We start from the raw sequence: 25,516 nt of genomic DNA on the forward strand, positions 1-25,516 counted from the left end.
GCTCAATATTTTATAATTAAATTTATGTTAAGACAACTACAAAGGTTGTGCAATGTAGATGGTCTTAGATTCTCATTTCAACTTTTTCATGTACCTATTTCTTTATAAACACCTAAATGACAATAATTTGGCTGTTCAAAGAAAAATCCTGATTAAAAGGTGACAAAAGAAGAGGTTAAAATATGCTAATATCACTAATCAGAATGACAATAATTTGGCTGTTCAAAGAAAAATCCTAATAAAAAGGTGTCAAAAGAAGAGGTTGAAATAGGCCAATATCACTAATCAGAAACATTACCATTTACCAAGCAATGCTCATACTCTCTTTGTATAATAATAATGACATATAATCGCAATTCGATATCTTATGGTTATCATCAAGTTCATGTCATTTTTACGCCCATAATAAACAAGGCTACACAAGTAATTAGTTTCTTGATTCTTTTATTAGCATCTGATTTCATATGTTGGTTATATAGCTGTCAAACTTTAGCTAGAAAACAAAAACAACTTTTTTACATGATTTGAATGTCAGTGCGTTCAAAAATCATTTCTGGTCATATACATCAGAAGGAAACATAATAATGTAATGGGCTTTCTCAGAGATACACGATGAGTATTTGGTACGAATAAACCTCCAACCTAGGTCTTCCATAGCAAACTTCTATAATGATACGAACTAGATTTTATCCCGCGGTACACCGTGTGTATATAATTTTTATTATTATTTATATTTTATGTTGTATTAGTTTATTAAATACTTATGTTTTGTAAATAGAGGAATAACTAAATTTTCCGGCCATTTGTGCGGCTAAACGTTTATATTAATTTTGTAGCCCGCAATATACTTCATGACCATTTGTTTGTTATATTTAGTTTGTTTTGTTTAGTGTTTGAAACTCTATTTTAATTTTTAATTATTGTAACAACAAAATAAAGGATCTAAATACATGATAAGTAAATTATACGTTGTGATTAAGTCACATTTTTCCTAATGATTTAATTATTTTACATAATCTTGGTCAAATCAATTTGATTTTATATGTCAAATATTCAAATATTTGTAGTGTTAACAAATAATAAAATGAGGATTTAACCCGTGTTAACACAAATTTAATGATATTTTATTAATTCCATCATGTCCTTTTTATATAATTCATCTACTATATAACCATATTATATATTATCTTAAACTTTTTTTTATTTTTACATATTCGTAATATTTTAAAATTTTATTAAGTTTATATATATATATATATATTAATTATAATCTATACTATTAAAAGGGAAGCATTTTTAACAAATAGACATAGATTAAGAGATTATTACATGAAATGTCATTTAAAAAAGAATAATGATATATATATAACTCAGAGCCAAACATCCTACTATATTAATTGAGAAGTACAAATATAAAACTAACATTAAATGTGTAAAAAATTACATTCAATTGCCATTAGAAACTTTTAATTAAGATTAATAAATAAATTAAATAAATATAATTAATTAAAAAAACGAAAATCGGGGATACATTAAATAGAATAAAAATAAAAAAAATCTATTAGAATCAAAACTAATCTGTATTTAAAAAAAAATTAACAGCTAAGATTTTAAAAATCTAATCAAATAAAATCTACAACTACAAATTTTATCCTACTATATTAATTGAGAAGTACAAATATGAAACTAACCTTAAAATGTGTAAAAATTACATTCAATGTCATTAAAAATTTAATTAAGATTAATTAATTATTTAATTAATTAATTAAATAAAATTATTTAAAAAATGAAAATCGGGAATACATCAAATAAAATAAATTGTAGAAAGGTAAAAAAAATCAATTATAATCAAAACTAATTCGTACTTAAAAAATTAACAGGTAAGATTTTAAAAACCAAATCGAATAAAATATACAGCTACAAATTTTATAAAAAAACATTTTCACCATAATTAAAATTATTATAGACAAGAAAAGGAAGCCACAGAAAAAAAAACAATAAATGTTGTTTTCAAAGAGACTTTTAGAACTTTTACTAGCTATACTTACGGGGGTGTATTGAAACTGGAATTTTGGAAGATTTTGGAGTTTTGTTAAAATCACATATTATTCAAATTAGGATTTTAAAATATGTTCTCAAATCCCATGTTATTGAAAATGAAATTTATATAAAATCATCTAAAATCATTCACAATACTCTGTTATTCAATCAAGTATTTTTAAAAGTCATATCAAATCCACTGTTATTCAAACTAAACAATAGATTTTAAAAAAAATACTGAAAATGGATTTTGAGTGATTTTGGATACTTTTGTAGTTGGAAAATAAGAACAAAACAATCACACCACGAAAGGTGGTATTTGAAAGAATTAAAAACAAAACAAAAAAATGTCCAAAAAAAAAGACTGCATCGTGAGAGATAACCCAATTGACTTAAAAGTCTAGACCTCTTTAGCTCTCTCTTCTCTCTTCCTCCTCGTCATTCTCTCTCCCTTGATCCATTGAACAAAAACAAAACAGAGATTGATTCATGAATGATGTTGTTAAACATGAAGTGCTGAAGTTAGAAGCTCTCACTTCAGATTTAGGTATTTTGTTTGTATGTTTGATGTTCTATAACCACAGCATTGTCGAATTTAGAAGCTGTTGAGCTCTTATTTCATATTCCATTCTCTATTAGTTCTAGGTTATGTTTATTTCTATGATGACACTCTTTTGCTTGAGGAGATTGAAACATGAATGATGGAAAAAAACCTTGGGATTTAAAGGTTAGTGTCCTCTGATCATGCGTGCAAGTTGAATGTCTTTTGGCACGCTTGGCATGAATGGGGCAAACGTTAGTGTCCTCAAAGAGACCAACAAGGTACGCTTCTGCAGCCTCCTAAAGTGCAATCACAGCATGGCTTTGGAAATGCAGATCAGTCTTGAAATCTTGGGCAATCTCACGAACAAGTCTCTTGAAAGGGAACTTCCTGATAAGTAACTCATTACTCTTCTGGCACTTACAGATTTCACGAGCAACAGACATGGATCATTATATGAGGTGCAATTTTCTTGTCTTTGCCAACAAATGAGATTTTGCGTACGATCTCTTTTTTTTTTTAACTATATAAATATCCTAAAATCACCTAAAATTCCAATAACCAAATCTCACCAAATATCAAATCTCAAATCTCACCAAATCCTAAAATTCTAGATTCAAAAACCAAATCTCCTAAAATTACACTCAAATCTCTCAAAATCCTAAAATATTAAAATCTCAACAAATCTCCTACAATACCAAGTTCAATACACCCCCCTTAGTTGTTCTTTTTTACATGTTAGTAAGGATTGCGTTTAGTTGACAAAAGTTTAAACAATTTTATTCATTACAGACAAATATTTTATTGACAGGTTTTCAATAAACATTTTTAAAATACAAAAATTATAATATAAGCAAACTAAATTTTTAATCATAAACTATTATAAATAACATTATGATAAAATAAATTATTACAAATTTTTATTAGAAAAATGTTCAGTCCCCGGTTATGCGCAGGTTAGTACCTAGTATACAATTAATAGAAGAACTGTATAAGGTAAACATGTATCCAAACATATATGTAATTAGTAGCACAAAAAGGGAAACAAGTAAACAACATTTACGACATACAAAAATAATTAGCATTCAAACAAGTAAACAACAATAATTAGCATTCAAAATTTCCAAAATCCGAATCTTAACAGTTACGAATTTAAATATCAACCATGAGTCATTAGGATCAAATTCAAAATCTTTAGAAATATATATCTACTTACCATGTGCACACAATATTAATTACTATCACCTAAATTATAGATATTTTCAATTCAAAAAATCGTAAATATAGGAACAAAACTAACAATTTTGTTCTGAAAACATATGGTATCAATTGCATTTATCCTATTAATGGAACCGCTGACCTCCACTATAAATATAACCATCGTTAGACAAAGAGCTTTGTACCCGATCCTACTTGAAATATCTAATTTTATATATTAAAATGGCTACCAACGATGGCAGATCCGAATCATGATGTCAAGCTTTTCAAACCAGTGGAGATATATTGAAGGTCGTTTTATCAGATAAAATAATGAAAAAATTATCAATTATAAACTATGGTTTCAATTTATAAAGTATTTAGTATGCATACTTCTTTTCTAAGTCTTTTTTAATATGAAACTAATTTATGTTGAATTCTATTTTTTTACAAAGTTCAAAAATTCATGTTTAACTCAAGAAAATATATGTGAGGCGTTTTTGTTCTATTTTGAACTACTCTTTTAAGGTTTTTATGCTTTTAGTATTCTAATATTTTTCATCTTTCAAAAGGGTTCTCATTTACATCATTGTTGACAAAATCCTAATCATTTAACAACAAAATGTGTTGTTTATCTTTATGAAATTATATCTTAAGACTATCATAACTATGAAAATAGTAATATCTTTAATTAAGATTTGAAATTTTAAATTGATATTTTCATTTTATATATTATTAATGATACATGAAGATACCAATATAGATACCTGGAGGTACTTCCTACCAAAAAAAATACGTGAAAATGCCAATTATTAATGATTTATATATTTTTTTGTCACACATGATTTTAATATTTATATGTATATATATGTTTGCAGGCGGTAAAAAGAACAAATGTTGTTACTACATATGGTATCAAGGAGAAAAAACATGTAAGGTGAAACGTGAAGGAGTATTGACAAAGGACTTTAATTATCAAGAATATAATTCTGAAGTGATTGATTCTACTTAATATAATTGTATAGTAGACTTGTGTAACCATCCACACATATAGCATAGGTATATATGTGTATATATGTGTGATATAAAAAATCAAAATGTGTATTAATATATTTTACAAAATTATTTTTAAATTGCAAATTGACTTTTTGTTTATTTTTCATTTAATTTTTATGTTACTTAAATTGCAGCAATCAAACAAAACATATTTTAGAGTATTGGTTAGAACTGCATATCCAAACTTATACGAAACCAATAACCTACGATAAAATTTTTGAAATATGATTATCAATTTTAAATAACATAAAGAAATCAATTTTAATTTGATTGCGTAAATATAGAACTAAACATACCAAGTTTTTTTTGGGGCAAAAAGAAGCTATCTCACCAACTAAAACGAAAAAACCTATCATACCAACATAATTACCGTAATTGTGTTAGTGCATAAGGAAAAGTTTTGTTAATAAATACTAATGAATAAATATCAAATTTAAAGGGGAATAGTTTCACTTCTTTTCACATATGAATATATAAAATTTTGGGTAACAGGCTACAATTTTTTTTTTTTAATAGCTATATTTTATTCTCAAAATCTAACATGAGTACGAGCAATTTGGAATGGAATAAATTTGAGTATTTTTGAATATCTTACTTAGTTTTAGTCTATCAAAACATAAAATAATCTCTTATCCAATCTCATAAGACATATTTTATAGATAATTTTTTTTATTGAAATACATGTTACCCACGGTTTTGCAAATTCAACACGGCGAATACAAACATTGCTCATGTGGTTTTTGGGTGACAAGTAAAAAAAAATAGCAAAACTATTACAAAGTAAGTCTATCAATGTGGGTTTGTAACGCTATACAATTTAGGTCATCAAGTTTGGAATTTTAATCATTATGGCAGATTTTATCCAATTTGATAGATTATTTTGAAAAATATAAAGAAAAAATGTATAATGTCCACTAATTTGTAAAAATTAAATATCCAAACAAAAAGTACATAAGTATGAATATCCCATCCAAATCTTCTACCTATTTCTTTATATGTTAGACTAAAATATACAATCTCAAATGGATAAAGTATTTTTAAAATCACAGTTATGAAATATAATAAACATGACATATATGGGACGTGACGGTTTTTCTGTCCAGATATAAACATTCTATATTCGTCTTACTTTTTTAAATTGTAGTTGTTTATACTTTTTGTCTAAAAAACAAAACATATATGATCATTCTTTTCGTTTAAAATAATAATAACATATCAAATGCTATACTGATAAGAGTTTAGATTATAATTGTTATTAATATTCATTAAAAATATGTTTATAAACATTATCCTGCACATACATAAATATTGCAAACCTGATAATAATCTTAATTTTTGAAATCAACCCCGCACATACGTGCTGGTCCGAATCTAGTATTTAAACAAATGCGAATCGAAAATTTTCCTATGTTCAGAATCAAAGGTTACAGGTTTTAGAAAACAAAATGGGAATCAAATTGTTGTTTTTTTGTTTGCAAAGGATTCAAAGATAAAATATCTTCAAAACACAATAGAATGTATGGTTAAATATATCAAAGTTTTTGTTTCCATATTAATTGCTGTAAATTTTTTTAGTTGAAATTGAATGTAAAATATTTAGAAAACAAAATCTGACATAATGCTATTTTGGAAAAATTTTAGGGATTAACTTTGTAAATAAATACAAATAAAAAAGTAGAAACCAAGTTGTACTTAAAAGATTTATATATAGATTTCCAGATTAGAAGAAGCTAGGAGTTAAGTCCATTGTGTCTTTAATCGCAATCCAATCCAGGCATATTGCTTCGTTGGCCTGGCCTTTGGCCGGCTCTGAGTCTAGAAGAGTTATTCAGTTTGTTTATTCCGACTACTACAGAAGTAGGGTAAGCTAGTTAAAGTAACTTTTATAGTTTAGTAAAATATTTATGTTTTAGGTAAAATCGTAGTGTTGTCCGAAACTATTTAAAATCTACCAACCAGGCCTTAAGTTGTCTATTTATAAAATAGAATTGTGTATATACGCATCATAACTGATGAGAGAATTACTAACAAACCACAGGAAACAGGTTTCTTCTATCACCTTTAAAAACAAAATTTAGACTCAAATTAAAACAATCAACTCCAAATTTGATGTTTATAAGATTTATAACAAATAGCACAATCTAGACTCGAACTCAATTTCAAACTAAAACTCAAGTACGGCCGTTTGGATTTTTTTTTGTTTTTCGGATCTTTTTTTATGTGGTCGGTTCTCAATCTCAACTATACCCTCTATAGTTCATCTTGTTGATTAATTATTAGTAGAATGAAGAGAGTTCAAACGAAAGATATATCAACAGTTCCTACAGTTAATGCGTTGTTCAATAATTTACTAATTGAGTAGACATATATACCATGGGATAGACAAATACAGAAGAAAACTGAAAGTAAATAGTTCTCATTTGTCTGAAAATTAATAAATCGCTTTTCATTTACATGACGGGAAAAGAGTTCATCAATAGTGCAAGTAAGAATTTCAAAAGGATACAAAGATGAAAAAACTCGTTATTGTAATGTTCCGGTTAGAACTTCTAACCCAATATACACATCAAAACCACCTACCGGTCAATATTAAACCGATTCTTAAAACCCCCGGTTTTCTTAACAGTGATCCATGGAAGAAGTAGATTTGATGGTTTTTAAGGTTCCACCAAGTTCCATTGGAACCAAAGGTATAAGAGAATGCAAGACGTCTGTAATCAATGGCCTGTAACTCGGTTCTGGCTGCACGCACAAAAGCGCCACTGCTGCTACCTACACATATATTAACATCACAACTCTTGAACTCTTTATCTCATCAAACCCACCTCTCTACTTTGCAAAAAACAAACTAAATCCTTCAAATTTTTTTGCAAAAACGTACCTGGTAAAGGTGTTTTAAATCCATTGTGTCTTTAATCGCAGGATCTATGACGCCTGGTAACTTGGTTCTATCAGTGAGATAAGGCATTGCCTGAGAGAAGGATAAAAAACACAATTCAAGATTTTTGACAATCTTCCAAGTCTTGAAAGAGTCGAGACGATAAATGTATGTACCCAAGTGATGATGGATTGGCATTCACCGGGAGCTAGTTTCTCCACAGGCTTTTTCCCAAGTAAAAGCTCTAACAACACTACTCCAAAAGCATACACATCGCTCTTTTCTGTCAATTTGCCTATTCACCATACAAAAAAAGTATGGTAATGAGGAGGATTAAATGCTTATCATAAGAACAGAACAAGTTTCTTTTTAAGGATGTTTAAGACTCGACAGATTACTAATTCAGGGTTTACCGTCTAGAAGATACTCTGGTGCAACATAGCCAACTGTCCCTGAAAGTTTATGGATCTTGTTCTTTGGACCATCAACAACAGCAAGACCAAAATCTGAAATCTACATTCCATAGAAAGCTAGAGCTTGATGAAACAGAAAAAAACAAAGGAATATGAGACTGAAGCATTACGACTTTAAAACATTGTTCTGCTTACCTTAGCATTGAAATTACTATCCAATAATATGTTGGAGGATTTCAAGTCCCTGTGAATAATCGCTGGATGACAATGTTCATGCAAATATTCTAATCCCCTGATTTAGAAAATAATACAAACAAGAACCATAGCAGTTGCTTTAGTCATCCTGATTGTGAAATGTTTGCAAGTATTAAACACGAGAGAGATATCATGCTCACCTTGATACATCAAGAGCAATCTTCATCCTCATAGGCCATGTGATCGTCGAACCATGAGAAGCTCCTGAGAACTTGAAAAAAAAAGGTTTCAATATTTTTATATACTCACAACTTCAACAAGAATAACAAATGTTCATCAGCTTCTGTACCGTGCAAGTGAGATTCAAGAGAAACGTTTGGCATCAGCTCATAGACGATAAAGCGTGCAGTATCATTCGTGCTATAACCTAAGAGCGATATTATATTCGGGTGCTTGAGCTTACTCAATATCTCAACCTCACTCTGCAAATCTCACAGAAATAAAACATACTCAGGAAGATGAACATTTTGGTTATCTAACTAACTAACGAACTCCATTGCAAAAAATGCATATGGAAGAAAAGAATTGCACCTTAAATTCCTTAGCTGCTTCTTCATTGGCACAGTCTAGCTTCTTAACCGCAGCTTGAGTGTTGTTTTCTAATGTGGCTATATATACACACCCAAACCCACCTTGACCCAAAATGTTACTCTCCTTAAAACCACTAGTTCCCTTTTCTATCATATCGTAATCCATCAGCGACACCATTCCCTGCTTTGTAGTTTTCTTATCTAGTGTTTTTGAGGATGTGAATCCACTACATCCACAGCCTTCAAAACAAAAATTGACACATTAAAGACCATGCTCAGAAAAATGTAGGTAAGATAAGTTTCATAGTTTCATTGAGGTAAGAACACAGAGACAGAATTAACAAAACAGCTTCAAAGTTTAATTAATTAGCTATCAAGATTCATCATGGGTTTCAAGATTATGGTCATAAACCAACAAGAACATGAACAAAAAGAAATGTAACTAGGAAGAGAAATTACCTGAGCCCTTAAGGTTCCTTCTCCTGTGGCAAACCCAATAAAGCAGACAGCAAACTAATATTATACCAACAACGGAAAAAGCAGCTGCAAGTAAAATAACGAGTCTCATGTTGTTGTTACTATCTTGTTTATGCAATCCCTTCTCTCCCTTATTATAACCTGATCAACCAAACCAAAAAAAAAAGCCTTCAGATTCAAGAAAATTTGGAAACTTTGCAGACCAAAAAAAAAAAACAAATTGAAGTGAAAAGTTCGAACTTTATGGCAAAGAGATAAGCGTTACAATGGAGGACATGAAAAGGATGTGAGTACGGAGAACAAATTCTTGTGACCCATAAGAGAAAACTCCACAAAAGCTAAAACCTTTACAAAGAAAGTTCGAAATTTTTCTACTTTAACGAACAACAAAATAGCATTAATCATTAAAAGCAACTAGAATCTGTTTCTTTCTTCTTCTAAAATTTTCGAATTTTCATCCCGAATTAAAATGTGGGAGTAACCCTAAAATTGAAGAGGAAAAAAAGAAGGAAGAAAGAAACTAATTTACCAGGAGATAAGCCAGGAGTGAAAGCAGAAGGTTGAGGAGGAAGAGAGTGTTGTGAAGTGAGGGACACAACACATGTGGATTGATGAAGAACATAACCTTGTAGTAAAACAAGAGCTGTAATAACTAATTGTCTCATTTCTTTCTTTCCAAAGGATAAAACAAAAAAAGTTACTTTCAAGAACCCACAGATTTTGAATTGGAGTTCTCTTAGAGAGGAGACATTATTTTGAAGAAGAGAGAAGAAAATTGAGTAATTCAAGAAAAGACCAAGAATGTGTTTGAAAGTTTGAACGAGAGAGAGAGAGAGAAAGAGAGATTTGAGAAAATATTTACTTTCCTATATAACCATAGTTGAAGAGAGAGAGCTCTGAGCAAGAAAATGGTAAAAAGAAAGAGACAAAGAGGATTCAGACGAAACTCTCTTAAGGTGGAGCAGTTAGTTACCATAAAGAAATAATAATATCGTCCGGATAGAGAAAATAATTTTCGGGTGATTAAGGCAAAAATATATATCGTAACTAATGTATGTGTAGACAAAATATATACATGCCATGAATAGAAGATGTTATACATAATCAATAAAATATATTGTGTGAGGTTAAAATATGTTTTGTTGATTGTGTAAATTAGTCCAAACATGTATCAATTTCAGTCAATAAAAAACTCTTAAAATACTTCCTTTTTGGGTAAAGTTGAGTGAAATAGATTTTGATAGTAAACACATAAAATTAATTAATGATAATCTTAATCCAAATTAATTTAGAGTCTAGTAGATATGAACCTTGTGAAAAAAAGAGAAGAAAAAAAAACAATTAAAAAGGAGTCGATACTCTCTTTATATTTACCATTTGAATTTTGAAACTGTCAATATTTGAAATTCATTCATCAATTCACACGACATTCGTGCAAAAACCATTTACAATTTTGATGATAAAAAGGTCTAACCAATCAAAAATAAAATAAAAATATAGTGCATATACAATAAATCAAAATTTTATTCTTCTGGCTTCTTATTATTCAAAATTGAAATAGGTTAAAGTCTAAGAAAAAGTGTTATACTATAGACTTGACTTTTCAAGTACTTTATCAAAAAAAAAAAAAGTAAAACAAAAGTAAAAATATAAAAGCTTTTGTTGTAGAATCTAAACAAAAAGCTGGAAAACACCTGGTTTATATGTTTCTTCACACTTTTCAGACAAGCGATGGGTAGAAGAACCAAGAGATTACTGTTGCAAACCATGAACCATCCATGTGGAGACCACTGAACTTACTAATAAGATTCCTCTAACTATGGAGGTTAAGATTATATAAAATTGTTATTGATGTAGATTTTAATTAGTTTGTCTGTTAAATTTACAAAGCGTGTAAGCAATACATTATACATTACATACATACACTTAACACTCTCTCGTATAATGTAATCAACTTATTATTATTTTTTTTTTTTTTATATATGTATTATGTGATTTAGACTACTCCTATACTTCAAAAGCTTTTAAGTGTTCGGTGTTTTTTGGGAGCGTATGTTTTCCCCACATTCACTCTACAAAAGATTTTGTCAAACACTCAAATGGACTTTAATTTTTTCTTCCAAACGAAGTATTATCACGTTTAAACTGAGATCCATGACGAATACGTTTTCCTTTTACTCCGATTAAATTAGCAATTTGTAGAGTTTATTATATAAACAGCATGGCGAATTCGCTTTCTCTTTATCAATCCAATTAGCGAATATTAATTTCTTGTCATGCATGAATACTTCAGATTGGACACCCGACCTACCTTATCCATATTCGTATTTTTTACTTCAAAATATTTCAGTTAGTTGTTGTTGTTCTGTAAATAAGTCCAATGTTAGGAAACTACTCTATCACATGTTAGGTGACCAATGGGTTTGTCTCGAGACATTTAAATATAGTATTTCTTTCCAAAATCCCATTAAGGCCACTCTATTAACCTTTTTAATTATGCGTCTTGATTTGTCCTTAATCATATACCAGAAATCGACAAATATTTTTTCCTCTTCAATTAATTTCGTGTGCTTCTATTTCCTTGACCCACAAGTTAGTGTACCATTTTATGATTACTCTCTCATCTGGATAGAACAGCTTGAATCGTTTTCAGTGTAATAATATCAAACGAAACTCTCGTCAAATAAACTGGTGATTAATGTGATTCCATTATGTTATGAAACACATCTGTTGCACGATTTATTGATTGGTTAGTACTTTTGATTACTAGTCCAAGTTTCTTTTGGTGTTGTTACTCTGTTCTTGTTCATCTCTCTGTTTTCTTATTCTTGTGTTCTGTTTTTCTTTGTTTTTTTATCAATGATTTTTGGGGTGAGCACAAGAGAGATTCTCAGGTCATAAAGAAATATTTTTGGTTTTTGGGTGTTTAGCAAAGGGTTTTTGTGTGTTTATATATGGAGACAATTAAGAAAATTATGTGGTAAACCCTCAATCAACTTTTAAAACACTGATCATGCATTACTATGAACCATATACAGATGAAAACATGCATTTTCACTTCTCAGTATGAATAGAAAGTGTTTCCTTACTAGAACTGAAACCTGATGATGAACCATGATTATGATGAATGCAGCATTCGACACACTCGGCTGTTCTCTGCCCTAGTAGAACCTCATGTATGCAAAATGTATAACTTTTACAAGACGCAAGGCATAAGATCATACGACAGTATCCATACACCACAGTTAGATCATACGACAATATATCATCTTCTAGTCTGTTTGTAGGGTGCAAAACAGTATCCATACACCACAGTTAGATATTGTTGACGGAAAAAAGAAAAGCATTTCATATCGGGTTTGAGACCAAAAGGAAAAATAGAAAGTAGCTGTCTTAACTCAAATCCAAATGAGTAGCCACAAGCAAACAGCAAAAAAACACAAAAAACAATGATAATTCATTGCATAGGTTGAGGTGGGAACATGTAAGGGACCTTGATCGTGTGATGGTCTGAGAAGTCTGCATAGCTATCAGCTCTGCGGAGGCTGAAACCTCCCAACTCCAACACCTGACTCGACTCGTGGACATCGAGGTAATAGATGTAGCTTCCCTTGAGTTCAGGGACGGAGTTACCATGGAGACAGAAAGGCTCAGACTTTGAAAGAAAAATGCAGATATCTCCAATGTCTTCAGTGTAAGTAGCTTTTCCTTCCTTGCCTATCCTGAACACCCTAAAACCTTTGGTTTCCATATTGTAACACTGTTATTAATATTGTATGATAATATTACTTGAAACTAAAACAAACAAAAGTCTATGGAGTGATGACTCTTAGGTCATGTCTACCATACATACCTGTACCAAATAACAAGGAAAGTTTCTCCGTCTGATGACTCTACTAAGTATGGAGTCCTGTAGCACGAAAACAAAAGCTCCTTTTCTGTCTGTGTCAACCTGGGAAGGTTTTGAAAATGCAACTTTTGCAGCTTGGGGTCGTCCTTGAGATCCCAGGATGCCATGTGGTCGCATCCAGAAGCGGGCAATGAGAACATCTGATCTCTTTGAGAATACATAACATGGGAAGTGAAGAAACTGGGGTCTTTGATTCTGATGTTGGTCCATTTGGAGCCCTTACACAGGCTGAGTTGAGGTCCCAAGAACTTGACAGCCACAACACAGTCGTCTTCCTCAGGAGAAGAAGAGGACATGGCCACGTTGGTGACAATCTGAGTCTGACAATGAGGAAGAGTCACAAGAGGAGGCAGTGAAATGGGATTAGGGTTTTGAGTCTGATGCAAATGGGTTCAGATCGTTCTAGAGACACACCACACCCTTCTTTAGTGATAGACTCCTGGAGAGGAATCTGCTCCCAAGAACACACTTTGCAAGGCTTTGAAGGAGATGGATCGGACTGATGAAGATCAAGAGACCAAAGATGCAATAGATCGGACAAATGGAAGGTGAAGGGGGTTGATTATGCAGCGGATTGAAAGAGATGAAATGGTGAAATGATGCAGCGGATAGAAAGGGGGATTGAAGTGAACTTCCAAGAGAGATGAAAATCTCTTAGACTTCAAGCTCGAGTTCAACTTAGATATTACACACTAAGAAGAAAACAAGTTGAGAAGATATTACACACTTCTCAGATCAAACAAGTAAAAGAAAGGTTTTTGATTAAAATGTTTGATGAAAAACAAAGAAGAGATACAAGGTCTTTAAATAGGAGAAGGGGGACGAAGGAGAAGGATCTAGAAGAGAAGAGGTGGAGCTCATGCAAGAGTCCACACTCATGCAAGCTCATGCACAAAGTCTTGGAAATTACAAAGCAATAAATGCAAAGTTTGAATGAGAAAGAGATAGAAAATGGGCCAAGTCTTTTGTGGGGAACCTTGGACCACGAATTGGGCTGGCAAAGGGGCTTGAAAATGTTACTTAGGCCTCATTAAAAACCTTGTCAAGAAAACCCAATGGGACAAAACTTGACCAAGGGAAAAAGAGCACCAAAGCAACATTTTACCCTTTACCGAGCACCTTGAGTTGTGAGCAACGTCATAGTGGTTTGAGCCATGTCTTCTTGGTTCTTGTCCAGCTCCTTGAGTAGTCCACTGATAGCTTGGTTGAACCTCTTGGACCGTGACCTTGTTATAGGACCCGCCATAACGATTAGTGCATCCTCCGCTGCTTCTGCTGGTACAAGCTGCTCCTCCGCTGCTTCCTCTGGTTCAAGCTGCTCCTCCGGTGCTTCCTCTGGTTCAAGCTGCTCCTCATGTTCGTGTGGTTGAGTGGAGCTGTCCATGGTCTCATCATCCTCTCCCACTTGAAAAGGATTTGACCTCAAATCCGAATTATCTGCACAATAAGGAAGAAGATCAGAAACGTTAAAACTGCCACTAACTTTGTACTTACCTTGGAGGTCGAGTTGGTAGGCATTGTTGCTGATTCTTTTGAGCACTGTGAATGGTCCATCAATCCTCGGCATTAGCTTGGATGCTCGCTCCTCCGGGAAACGCTCCTTCCGAAGATGAACCCACACTTGATCACCCTCATTGAAGATGACTTCTCTACGCCCTCTGTTCGCATACTTCTCATACAGCTTCGTCCGGGCCTCCAAATTCTCCTTAGCCTTTTTGTGAACCTGTTTAACTAAATCGGCCTTTTTCTTGCCATCAAGACTTGTTCTCACACTCAAAGGTAAAGGCATTAGATCCAAAGGAGAAGTGGGGTTGAACCCATAAACAATTTCAAATGGAGAAAACTTAGTCGCGGAATGCATAGAATGATTATAAGCAAATTCTACATGCGGCAAGCAATCCTCCCAAGTCTTAAGGTTCTTCTTGATAAGCACACACAACAATGTGGACAAGGTTCTATTGACAACTTCAGTTTGACCATCTGTTTGCGGATGACATGTAGTAGAGAAAAGCAATCTAGTTCCTAACTTAGACCACAAAGTTTTCCAAAAATAACTAAGGAACTTAGTATCACGGTCAGAAACTATAGTCTTAGGTATGCCATGCAATCGAACAACTTCCCTAAAGAACAAGCTAGCAACATGAGATGCATCATCAGTTTTATGACAAGGAATAAAATGCGCCATTTTAGAAAAGCGATCAACCACCACAAAAATAGAATCCTTACCTGCCCTAGTCCTAGGCAATCCAACCACAAAATCCATAGATATATCAGTCCAAGGATGCAAAGGAATAGGTAAAGGGGGTATACAAACCGTGGGATTGAACCTTAGCCTTAGCTTGTTTGCAAGTCGCACACCGTTCACATAGGCGTTCAACATCTTGTTTCATGTGCGGCCAGTGGAAATGTTCTTGCATCACCTTATAAGTCTTAGCAACACCAAAGTGTCCCATTAAGCCTCCTCCATGTGCTTCCCTTAGAAACAATTCTCTCAAAGAAGAGTGAGGCACACAAAGTTTATTTTCAAAGAACAGATAACCCTCATGGCGATAATATTTTCCAAAGGCAAACTTCTCACAAGATTGAAATATTTTGCTAAAATCAGAATCATCAGCATACAAGTCTTTTATTTGCTCAAAACCAAGCAATCTTGTATCCAAAGAAGTAAGCAAAACATACCTGCGAGATAATGCGTCGGCAACGACATTATCCTTACCTTTTTTGTACTTGATAACATATGGGAATGTTTCAATGAGTTCGACCCACCGCGCATGACGTTTGTTGAGCTTTTATTGACCCTTGTGGTGCTTAAGAGACTCGTGGTCAGTATGAATGACAAACTCCTTCGGCCAGAGATAGTGTTGCCACGTTTGTAGGGCTCGGACCAAAGCGTAAAGCTCTTTGTCGTAGGTCGGATAATTGAGTGTCGCTCCTCCTAGCTTCTCACTGAAGAACGCTATGGGCTTATGATCCTGCATCAAAACAGCTCCAATGCCTATCCCTGAGGCATCACACTCAATTTCAAAAGTTTTCATAAAATTTGGAAGAATTAAAACAGGGGAATTAGTGAGCTTCTCTTTCAAGGCCTGGAAGGCATTTTCCTATGCTGCTTCCCATTTGAAACCAACGTCCTTTTTAATCACTTCCGTGAGTGGGGCGGCAATAGTGCTGAAGTCCTTGACAAACCGTCGGTAGAACCCTGCTAGGCCATGAAAACTCCTCACCTCGCTCACATTGGTAGGACTTGGCTAATCTCTGATTGCCTTGACTTTCTCCTCATCTACCTTGATTCCATCTGCACTCACAACAAAGCCTAGGAAAACAAGATTATCTGTGCAAAAGGTGCACTTCTTATAGTTCGCATAAAGTTTTTCCTTGCGAAGCAAATCTAAAACAAGTCTAAGATGCATGACATGATCTTCTAAGTTCTTGCTATAAACCAAAATGTCATCAAAATAGACCACAACAAATATACCAATATGCTTCCTAAGGACATGATTCATCAATCTCATGAAAGTGCTAGGCGCATTAGTTAACCCAAACGGCATGACTAACCATTCATATAACCCTTGTTTGGTTTTAAAAGCCGTTTTCCACTCATCACCTTCTTTCATACGGATTTGATGATATCCACTTTTAAGATCAATTTTAGAAAAGATGCTAGAGCCATGCAATTCATCAAGCATATCATCTAATCTAGGGATAGGATGGTGATACTTAACTGTTATATTGTTGATTGCTCGGCAGTCCACGCACATTCGCCAACTCCCATCTTTCTTTGGTACTAGCAACACTGGAACGGACTCATGCTTTCTCGAATATGTCCTTTGTCCATCAGCTCGTTCACTTGTCTTTCAAGCTCCTTTGTTTCGGTTGGGTTGGTGCGATAGGCTGGTCGGTTCGGTAGAGCGGCTCCCGGCACAAAGTCGATTTGATGTTCGATCCCTCGGATTGGTGGCAGACCAATGGGATTATCCTCCAGAAACACATCACTATATTCTTGCAAAACCAACTCAACTTTACTCGGTAGCACCGGTTCGGGGTTAGTAGAACAAGCAAGAGTTTCTTTATAAACAAATAGCAAACTATTATGACTTACCTTGCTCTTACCCTTGTTATCGGTTGGTTCAGTTTGTTTGGCGGTTCGCTGTTTCATGCTCAGCTGGTCTAGGTAGACTTCATGCGGCGTCATGGGAACGAGAGTCGTCTTTCGGCCATTGTGCTCAAAGGTGTGTCGGTTGGTGAAACCATCATGGTGAACTTGTCGGTCTGATTGCCATGGACGTCCAAGAAGAATGTGGCTAGCGTCCATCGGAAGTATGTCACACATGATTTCGTCCTGATACTTACCAATAGAAAGCGGCACCTTGACTTACTCCTTAACGGACATCTCACCTTTTTCGTTGAGCCATTGAAGCGCATATGGTTTTGGATGTTTGAGCACTTCTAAGCCAAGCTTTTCCACCATAGTCCTGCTTGCAATGTTAGTACAACTTCCACCATCAATAATCAAGCTACATACCTTGTCTTTGACAATACATCGCGTGTGGAACAAGTTTTCCCTTTGCGCTTGCTCCTCTGATTTGGTTAGAACACTCAATGATCTCCTAGCAACAAGCAGCTCTCCTTTAGCTGGGGCTTCCAAACCTTCTTCCGCAGAGTCGTTTTCCGAACGCTCTTCTTCAGATTCTACCTCGCCATTATCTTTAAGAACCATGATCCTTTTGTTTACACATTCGCTTGCGTAATGCCCAAGTCCTTGACACTTAAAGCAACGAATATCCCTTGTCCTCGTGATCACTTCCTTACCCTTACCTTTCGGGTCGGACTCAAATGGCTTTGGCTTGACGAATGGCTTGTAGTCCTTCCGGTAGTCGGGCTTGTCCTCCTTTTGATAACTTGACTTTCCTGAGCTGTAGCTGGTCTTAGCGGTGCTGTAGCTGGATCGAGAGTTCTTCCTCTTGATTTGCTATTCGAACATGACTGCTTTGTGAAGCATCTCCTCAATTTCCACATAGTGCTGGGTTTCTAGACGGTCTTGGATTTCGCGGTTGAGACCTCCCATGAATCGCGACATCATAGTTTCTCCATCTTCATGAACATCAGCTCTTAGCAATAGGGTTTCCATTTCCTTGAAGTACTCTTTGACAGTCTTGCTTCCTTGGACTAAGTTCCTCAAACGTTGATGAAGATCGCGGTGATAATAACTCGGCACAAATCTCCTTCGCATGACGGCTTTCAGCTGGTTCCATATATCGATCGACATGTCTCCGGTACGTCTGCGGCTGGTAACAAGCTGATCCCACCAACTTAGAGCATAGTCGTAGAACTCGGTTGCGGCTAGTTTAACTTTGTTGACCTCGGTGACCTCTTGACAAACAAACACTAACTCGATTTTCTGTTCCCACTCCAAGTAGGTATCCGGGTTGCTGGTTCCGTGAAAGGCTGGGATCTTGCACTTAAGACCTCCCAACGGATCTCTTGGTACTGGACGTTCACGTCTACGCCTCCGCTGACTGCTGTGTGAAGAACCGTGGCTATAATACCGCCTGGTTTCGTCGTCTTGCCTTGGTTCCTCCTGGTTCTACCTTTGACGCTGATTTGCTTCCGGGTTTGGTTGATTCAAGTGTAGAGTGCCAAGTCTAGCATCAATCATGGTTGTCATAGCTGCGGTGACTGACTTAAGGATCTTCCTTTCAAGACTAGATGTAGATGACTCTTCCTCTTCTGATGTCACCATGGTACCTGAAAAGAAAAACAAAGATCCACCAGTAAATAGTTCTAAAAACACGTAAATGAAAACAGATCTGGGAAAATTATGAAAACGAATCCAAAAATTCTCAAATCAATTTTCAAAAATACTAGACTCGTTCCTGGTTCTAACACAGTTGAGTTTATAATTTTTGAACGAGTAAAACATTTAATAAAATTCTCGCAAGATGAACGACAGATCTGAAAATAAAAGAAAGTGCCGATTGGAATTCAAAACCTGATTGCAGAGTGGTTGCTCTGATACCACATGATAGACTCCTGGAGAGGAATCTGCTCCCAAGAACACACTTTTGCAAGGCTCTGAAGGAGATGGATCGGACTGATGAAGATCAAGAGACCAAAGATGCAATAGATCGGACAAATGGAAGGTGAAGGGGGTTGATTATGCAGCGGATTGAAAGAGATGAAATGGTGAAATGATGCAGCGGATAGAAAGGGGGATTGAAGTGAACTTCCAAGAGAGATGAAAATCTCTTAGACTTCAAGCTCGAGTTCAACTTAGATATTACACACTAAGAAGAAAACAAGTTGAGAAGATATTACACACTTCTCAGATCAAACAAGTAAAAGTAAGGTTTTTGATTAAAATGTTTGATGAAAAACAAAGAAGAGATACAAAGTCTTTAAATAGGAGAAGGGGGACGAAGGAGAAGGATCTAGAAGAGAAGAGGTGGAGCTCATGCAAGAGTCCACACTCATGCAAGCTCATGCACAAATTCTTGGAAATTACAAAGCAATAAATGCAAAGTTTGAATGAGAAAGAGATAGAAAATGGGCCAAGTCCTTTGTGGGGAACCTTGGACCACGAATTGGACTGGCAAAGGGGCTTGAAAATGTTATTTAGGCCTCATTAAAAACCTTGTCAAGAAAACCCAATGGGACAAAACTTGACCAAGGGAAAAAGAGCACCAAAGCAACATTTTACCCTTTACCGAGCACCTTGAGCTGTGAGCAACGTCATAGTGGTTTGAGCCATGTCTTCTTGGTTCTTGTCCAGCTCCTTGAGTAGTCCACTGATAGTTTGGTTGAACCTCTTGGACCGTGACCTTGTTATAGGACCCGCCGGAACGATTAGTGCATCCTCCGCTGCTTCTGCTGGTACAAGCTGCTCCTCCGGTGCTTCTTCTGGTTCAAGCTGCTCCTCCGGTGCTTCCTCTGGTTCAAACTGCTCCTCATGTTCGTGTGGTTGAGTGGAGCTGTCCATGGTCTCATCATTTAGGGTAGCGACCCATCCTTGGGATGCTCCGATTGTTGATTTTGCCTCTAGCAACTCACTAGGGATCTTCTTGTCAGTAGTTATTAATTCTGTGGTGGAAATATCGAGAAATCTTATGTCATCTCCAAAACGATTTTTGCCGAAGACCAAATAGGGTGCAAGACGGTCTATGGAAGATGAAAACAAACGAAGGCTAATCTGCTCAAACACAAAAGAGAGAAGAAAGATCGATCTCACAACACAACCAAAAGTAAATAAAATATATATACCAAAACATTTAAGAGATCAACGAAAAGGAACAAAGAAGTTGTCTCTCTCTCTCTCTCTCTTTTAATACTTACCTGAGAATCTTTCTGAGGAGAGAGCTTGGGGAGTTTGGAGAGAAACGGAGACATTTTGTTTATCCGCTGGTGATCCTGATTCGCTTCAGTAAACTGAGTTTTTATTGTCAAACAAAGCGTGCTCACCAAGGACGGCGGTTATATTAGACAACGGTTTTAAAATATTTTGATAGATTTCAAAACTTTGGTGGATTATTTCAAGAATAACTATTGAAAGATTTTAAAGATTTTTATTGGTGGTTCGGTAAGATTTCAATATCAAAAGTTTCAGATGGTTTTGTGTGACAATAAAAACTTCCTCAATAGATATGATTTGATCTATCAAAGTGCCACGATTGAGTTTGGAATAACCAAAGTTACAGGGAAATGTCAATAAAACATCAGGCAGAAATTTTTGTAACACCCAACGTTAACACATAAAGCAGGACTGTGGTGCTCACGATTGTTTAGTTTTTTTACACATGACTCGTCAACTTTTCTTCCACGAGCTCGATGCATCTATATAGAACCGATTCAATTGGGTTCAGAAGGCATACACTGTCAAATGAAGATTCGTGACCGTGATCCTCCTTGACGTTCTCAGCGATGCTGCAGCCCACAACAGTTCGAAGAGGCAGAAGCCACTCTTTGTACGCTTTCTCCAGATTCTTCTTTGACAAAACTTCACTGCCTACTCTGCTCCTCTCTTTACCTGCTTCATTTTCTGTAATTTTGCCTTGTCAGATATACAACAACAAGAACAAGAAAGATTAAATGTGTTACTGATTTGCATAACATTACATTTACAGACGCAAAATATAGACATATATACTTAACACGCATCTGCAGACAATTTCATATACCAAAAGAGCTTAAAACACGTCATTTGTATGTACAAGTGTGAATACTTGCAACAGACAATATGATTCACGTTAATCCGAAACAAAAAGATATCGCATGCTATATCTTGTGAGACACTTTCATCATGGATCAATAACTGGTTTATTTAAGTTCACGTAACTTGCAGGCTACTTCGATTTTCGAGTCAACAAAACACAAAACACTATCCAGCAACTTGTGATTTGAAACACCTACTATTAATTTCAAATACCAACTCGTAAAATTTTAGGAATTACTTGGAATGAAGTGAGATAAAGCAAAGTACAATTCTTCCATTTATTTGAGTTAAATTTACCTCTTGGATTAAATAACAAAGCAAACCTGTAGAGGTTCAGTGCTGCCAGAACCTGGACAAACATCACACAAAACTATTTGTCACACACATGTGCCTCAATATTCGATCTTATAAATATTTAGTAGAGAAACAATAACAAGCTCTCCCTATTTTCTATCCGACACTCGCATTCTTATAACTGGTGAAAATTCTTGGATCACAGTTTTACTGACGACAAATCTTCTAGCAATGGAACATCATAAATTCCTTAATTAGCGAGAAAAGTATGCTACTTTCATTTGATCAGAAAGGGGCACTTTCACCTTTTCTCTGTATATATGTATCTAATATCTATGTCCCTTAAAGCAATTACCTTACCCATGTTACTGCATTGCATATGGGCTTACATTATGCAGAGAAAATATATATATTTTTTCAAGAATTGATATAGGAACAAAACAATTACCGCATCACTTTGGTCTGGAAGGAGTGGAGGACCACCTTTTGGAGGTCTTAAGACCAACTCCACTAGCTCAATAACATGCATATCAGCGGTCGCACAATCTGTACCTTGCAAACTACTGCTGCACATGCTGTCTTTAACTAGACCGAGAAGGATCGCTGTCTGGTTGATTTAGCAAAAACAATATTAGTGAACTGAGATACCATTTTTCTTTTGGAAAATAGTAGCTATTACACCAACAAATTTTAAAAGTAGCTGACTTGTACTTTAACAGTAGTAGCACCGTAAGACTACTGGAGACACTAAGCTGTGTAGTTTATGAATGGACAACGCATGTAAAGGTGTATCTTCATAATCATCATATCTGTGCAGTGTCACATGCTTTACTATCCATAAAGCTCGAGGGGATATAAAAATACTAACCATTGAGGAAGACTGGGAATTCGTGACAAGGGCTCTTAAAACGTGAAACCTCTCAGGAGCTGGGATATCAGAAAGAATCTAATCAACCAACACCCAAAAAAAAAGATTGTAAGACGAAATTTATAGTCATCTCTGTACCCATAAATCAAGCCTAATAGATCGCTAAACTTATGAACGACGCATTTTAAGAATAAAGAAAGAAAACAGGGCATATAGACTGAGGGTAGTGAAAGTTGGCTAACACCTCTTCTATTTATAAAGGATTATCAGCAGATTCAGCACAAGACGAACCATTTAAATTTGTACAATAATTCTGTTTAAACATATTGAGTTTAGATCTAAAGAAACAAACTCATTTCGAAGTCATAGGAAACAAAAGCCATTTGAAAGTTTCGGTTGTCTTTTTTTTTTGTGTGGATTATGTTATCTATAGAATCAATTTCTGCATCACTCAAAATCAGTTTCCCCAAATTGATTAAGTCAAGGTTTATTACTTACCCTCTTCAGTGCCTCAAATGTCTTTTTTCTCAGATCTGCGTCTGGGGCATACATGATCACTAATGTAACAGCCTGGAAGAAAGAAAGAAACCAGACACTTAGAACACTGGTAAACCTGAACGGTGTAAAGATTTGAAGGAGAATAGTATTATGCCTGTAAAGCAGCGTAGATGCTAGGTGTGTAGTGGGAACAATCTATTTTCTCGTCATTGCATTGAGATGAAGAAACTCCTTTTGTTATGTCAAGCAAAAACTCGATAGTGTGTCTTTTAAATGCCCAGAGCAGATTTCCAGAGGAAAGTATATATTTCAACATGCCATAAGCTTGCCACCTTTTCACTGGATTGCTTTGAAGCTCATCTACGTCACTTCCTAAAGCTGCATTAGTAGCCTCTCCAACCTCTTGTGAGATCTTTGCCCAGACGAGTAAAAGCGATGCACCCAATTCGATGTCAGGGAAAGAGCTGACGAAATCATCATCATCTGTTCATATTACATTCGTGAGACAAACCATCTTGCGACACGAGAAATGATGTGTGTTATGGATGGATGGAGTTCTGAAATCAGGAAGAAAGTTCTTTTTGAGTTTTGAGATTAACCTCCAGCAACCGTGCTCATTAATTTTTCAGTATCACTCCCCGTGATTAAACCAAGATGTGTTAAACCACAGTATGTCAACAAAGGTTCTAACTGCATCACGAGAGGAACACATGAGGCCGCTTTGTCTCTGATGCTAACTGAAAGAATAGCCTGCAAAATCAAATCTCAGGTATTGCAGGCAATATATGCTCATAAAAGAGGAAAGTAGAAATATATAGAACCAAAGCTGGAATCAAGTACAAACCGTTATCTGTATCACATAGAGACCGAGCAAACAACGGACTTTTACTTCTTCTTCGTTCTTCTGTAAAACAAAGAAAAGATATCAAAACAGGAGAGTGAATATTCAAATTAGAGAATGAGCAATTTGGGTAGTGATTAAGGAAATCACAATTGCCAATTTATCAAACTTACAGACCAGTTTTGAAGAAACATCTCGGATTGAAAAGGCAATGCCTACAGCCTTATCAAATAAATCTTCAACTTGCACATCTTTTTCCAAAGAAATGTCCTTCAAAACGTTCAGGACAACTGGAACTGCAACCTTCAGTTGCTCGAAGTGACGCCTCTGAATTGAAATAAATACTGAAACCAAGAAATTTGAGTTAACTTTTTCACAGCTTCAGTTTGCAAGAGCTATATTAACATCTTCTATAAGAAAAAGTGGTTAAGAATTCAAAGAAATTTTTATTGGGAAATTCATACTTTTCTACACTCGAGGTAAAATTCACATTTATGACAGAAGTTTATAAGTATCTAAGAAACGAGAAAAATCTTCAACTGGTACCTTTAGAGAGCCCATGTAATAAAGGAGTAGAACAACTAGAGGGTGAAAGAGAGCACCTTGCAGCATCAAGTGCCTGGTCATTTAGAGTCATAAAGTGATCAACTTGACAAATAAACTTGTAATCTTCTTAAGGCAAATACCAAGTACGAAAAGAGAAACTTAAGAATAGTATATATACTGCCTTGAACTAGCCTGGATCCGAATCAAATTCAAGATCTAATACCTCACAAAGAATTGAAAGCATGTCCCGTGGATTGCATGCTTCCACAAATCGATCAACGATTTCCTCAACTAACTGTAAACATCTGCTTGATACGTCTGCAAACTTGGAAGTTACTTTCGGCAACTGAAATGACAATGAAATGAAATGAGGGAAACTCATAAGCTTGATTTTGTTAAACGAATCCTTCCTTTTGGCTTCCAAAGCAATTGGAGAACTGACAAAGTACCTGATCTACTTGAGGAGATGATACAACTTTCAAAATTTCATCAAGAACTTCAATAACATCATTCTCTAGTTCATCGTTCTCGGACAAACAATTCAGATAGCTGACAAGTTCTTTCACTACGCTCTCCAAGTCTTTAAATCCTCCTCCTCCAACTTCACCTGACTGAACAAAAAAAAACACAAAATCAATCAATTACTTCAAAACCAAAAGTAACAAAAACACGCTACAGCCAATCAGGAAACCACGAATCCGATACTAAGCACTTAATTAGCGATTAATTATTTCAATCGAACTCCAAAACTAACGAAGCGGCTAAAGTATTCATCAATCTCCGAAGCGTTTAAAATTACACAACCCGAAGAAGTTGAGAAAACTTACACTGAAGCACAAAGCTAAAAGTTCTCGTACACGGCGTGAAGGGGAAGCAGTAACAATCGTCTCCTCAAAGTCGGAGCTCCCAACAGTTGACGACTCCATAACTCCAAAAAAGCTTTTCAATTTCGCCTCTGTTTCGTTG

General features: G+C 35.0%; 4 protein-coding genes across 11 annotated transcripts; all 4 read right to left on the reverse strand.

The window, feature by feature from the left end:
- Nucleotides 1–7,234: 7,234 nt before the first annotated feature.
- LOC104769316 (putative receptor-like protein kinase At1g80640) lies at nt 7,235–10,432 on the reverse strand. Of its 2 annotated transcripts, none has more exons than XM_010493490.3 (10): nt 9,917–10,432; nt 9,370–9,528; nt 8,912–9,150; nt 8,670–8,802; nt 8,521–8,584; nt 8,321–8,417; nt 8,126–8,225; nt 7,889–8,007; nt 7,716–7,805; nt 7,235–7,606 (listed from the first exon to the last, which is right to left on the reverse strand). In XM_010493490.3, exons 1-10 carry the CDS (start codon nt 10,050–10,052, stop codon nt 7,454–7,456), a joined length of 1,290 nt encoding a protein of 429 aa, XP_010491792.2. In that variant the 5' UTR covers nt 10,053–10,432; the 3' UTR covers nt 7,235–7,453. The 2 variants fall into 2 exon arrangements, with proteins under 2 accessions (XP_010491792.2, XP_019097556.2); XM_019242011.2 differs by having other exon boundaries at nt 9,628–9,924.
- A 2,256-nt stretch (nt 10,433–12,688) lies between these two features.
- On the reverse strand, nt 12,689–14,073 carry LOC147918461 (uncharacterized). 2 transcript variants are annotated; one of them, XR_015592934.1, is made up of 2 exons: nt 13,241–14,073; nt 12,689–13,125 (listed from the first exon to the last, which is right to left on the reverse strand). XR_015592934.1 is itself a non-coding variant. In XM_087505133.1 (2 exons), exons 1-2 carry the CDS (start codon nt 13,591–13,593, stop codon nt 12,845–12,847), a joined length of 627 nt encoding a protein of 208 aa, XP_087361259.1. In that variant the 5' UTR covers nt 13,594–14,073; the 3' UTR covers nt 12,689–12,844. The 2 variants fall into 2 exon arrangements, 1 of the variants encoding a protein (XP_087361259.1); XM_087505133.1 differs by having other exon boundaries at nt 12,689–13,118.
- A 5,549-nt stretch (nt 14,074–19,622) lies between these two features.
- LOC104769317 (uncharacterized) lies at nt 19,623–20,761 on the reverse strand. The gene is made up of 2 exons (XM_087505134.1): nt 20,627–20,761; nt 19,623–20,483 (listed from the first exon to the last, which is right to left on the reverse strand). Exons 1-2 carry the CDS (start codon nt 20,678–20,680, stop codon nt 19,998–20,000), a joined length of 540 nt encoding a protein of 179 aa, XP_087361260.1. The 5' UTR covers nt 20,681–20,761; the 3' UTR covers nt 19,623–19,997.
- Nucleotides 20,762–20,901: 140 nt separating this feature from the next.
- LOC104769319 (aberrant root formation protein 4) lies at nt 20,902–25,512 on the reverse strand. Of its 6 annotated transcripts, none has more exons than XM_087505132.1 (13): nt 25,378–25,512; nt 25,000–25,161; nt 24,774–24,896; nt 24,551–24,623; nt 24,178–24,348; nt 24,008–24,067; nt 23,763–23,913; nt 23,318–23,646; nt 23,164–23,235; nt 22,666–22,743; nt 22,246–22,404; nt 21,801–21,852; nt 20,902–21,329 (listed from the first exon to the last, which is right to left on the reverse strand). In XM_087505132.1, exons 5-13 carry the CDS (start codon nt 24,196–24,198, stop codon nt 21,082–21,084), a joined length of 1,170 nt encoding a protein of 389 aa, XP_087361258.1. In that variant the 5' UTR covers nt 24,199–24,348; nt 24,551–24,623; nt 24,774–24,896; nt 25,000–25,161; nt 25,378–25,512; the 3' UTR covers nt 20,902–21,081. The 6 variants fall into 6 exon arrangements, with proteins under 6 accessions (XP_087361258.1, XP_087361257.1, XP_087361254.1 ...); XM_087505131.1 differs by having other exon boundaries at nt 20,902–21,341; XM_087505128.1 differs by having other exon boundaries at nt 20,902–21,317; nt 24,182–24,348; nt 25,378–25,506.
- Between the last annotated feature and the right edge of the window lie 4 nt (nt 25,513–25,516).

This window comes from Camelina sativa, chromosome 20 (assembly GCF_030686135.1).
Source record: "Camelina sativa cultivar CO46 ecotype springtype chromosome 20, ASM3068613v1".
In the NCBI taxonomy this organism is placed as follows: domain Eukaryota; kingdom Viridiplantae; phylum Streptophyta; class Magnoliopsida; order Brassicales; family Brassicaceae; genus Camelina; species Camelina sativa.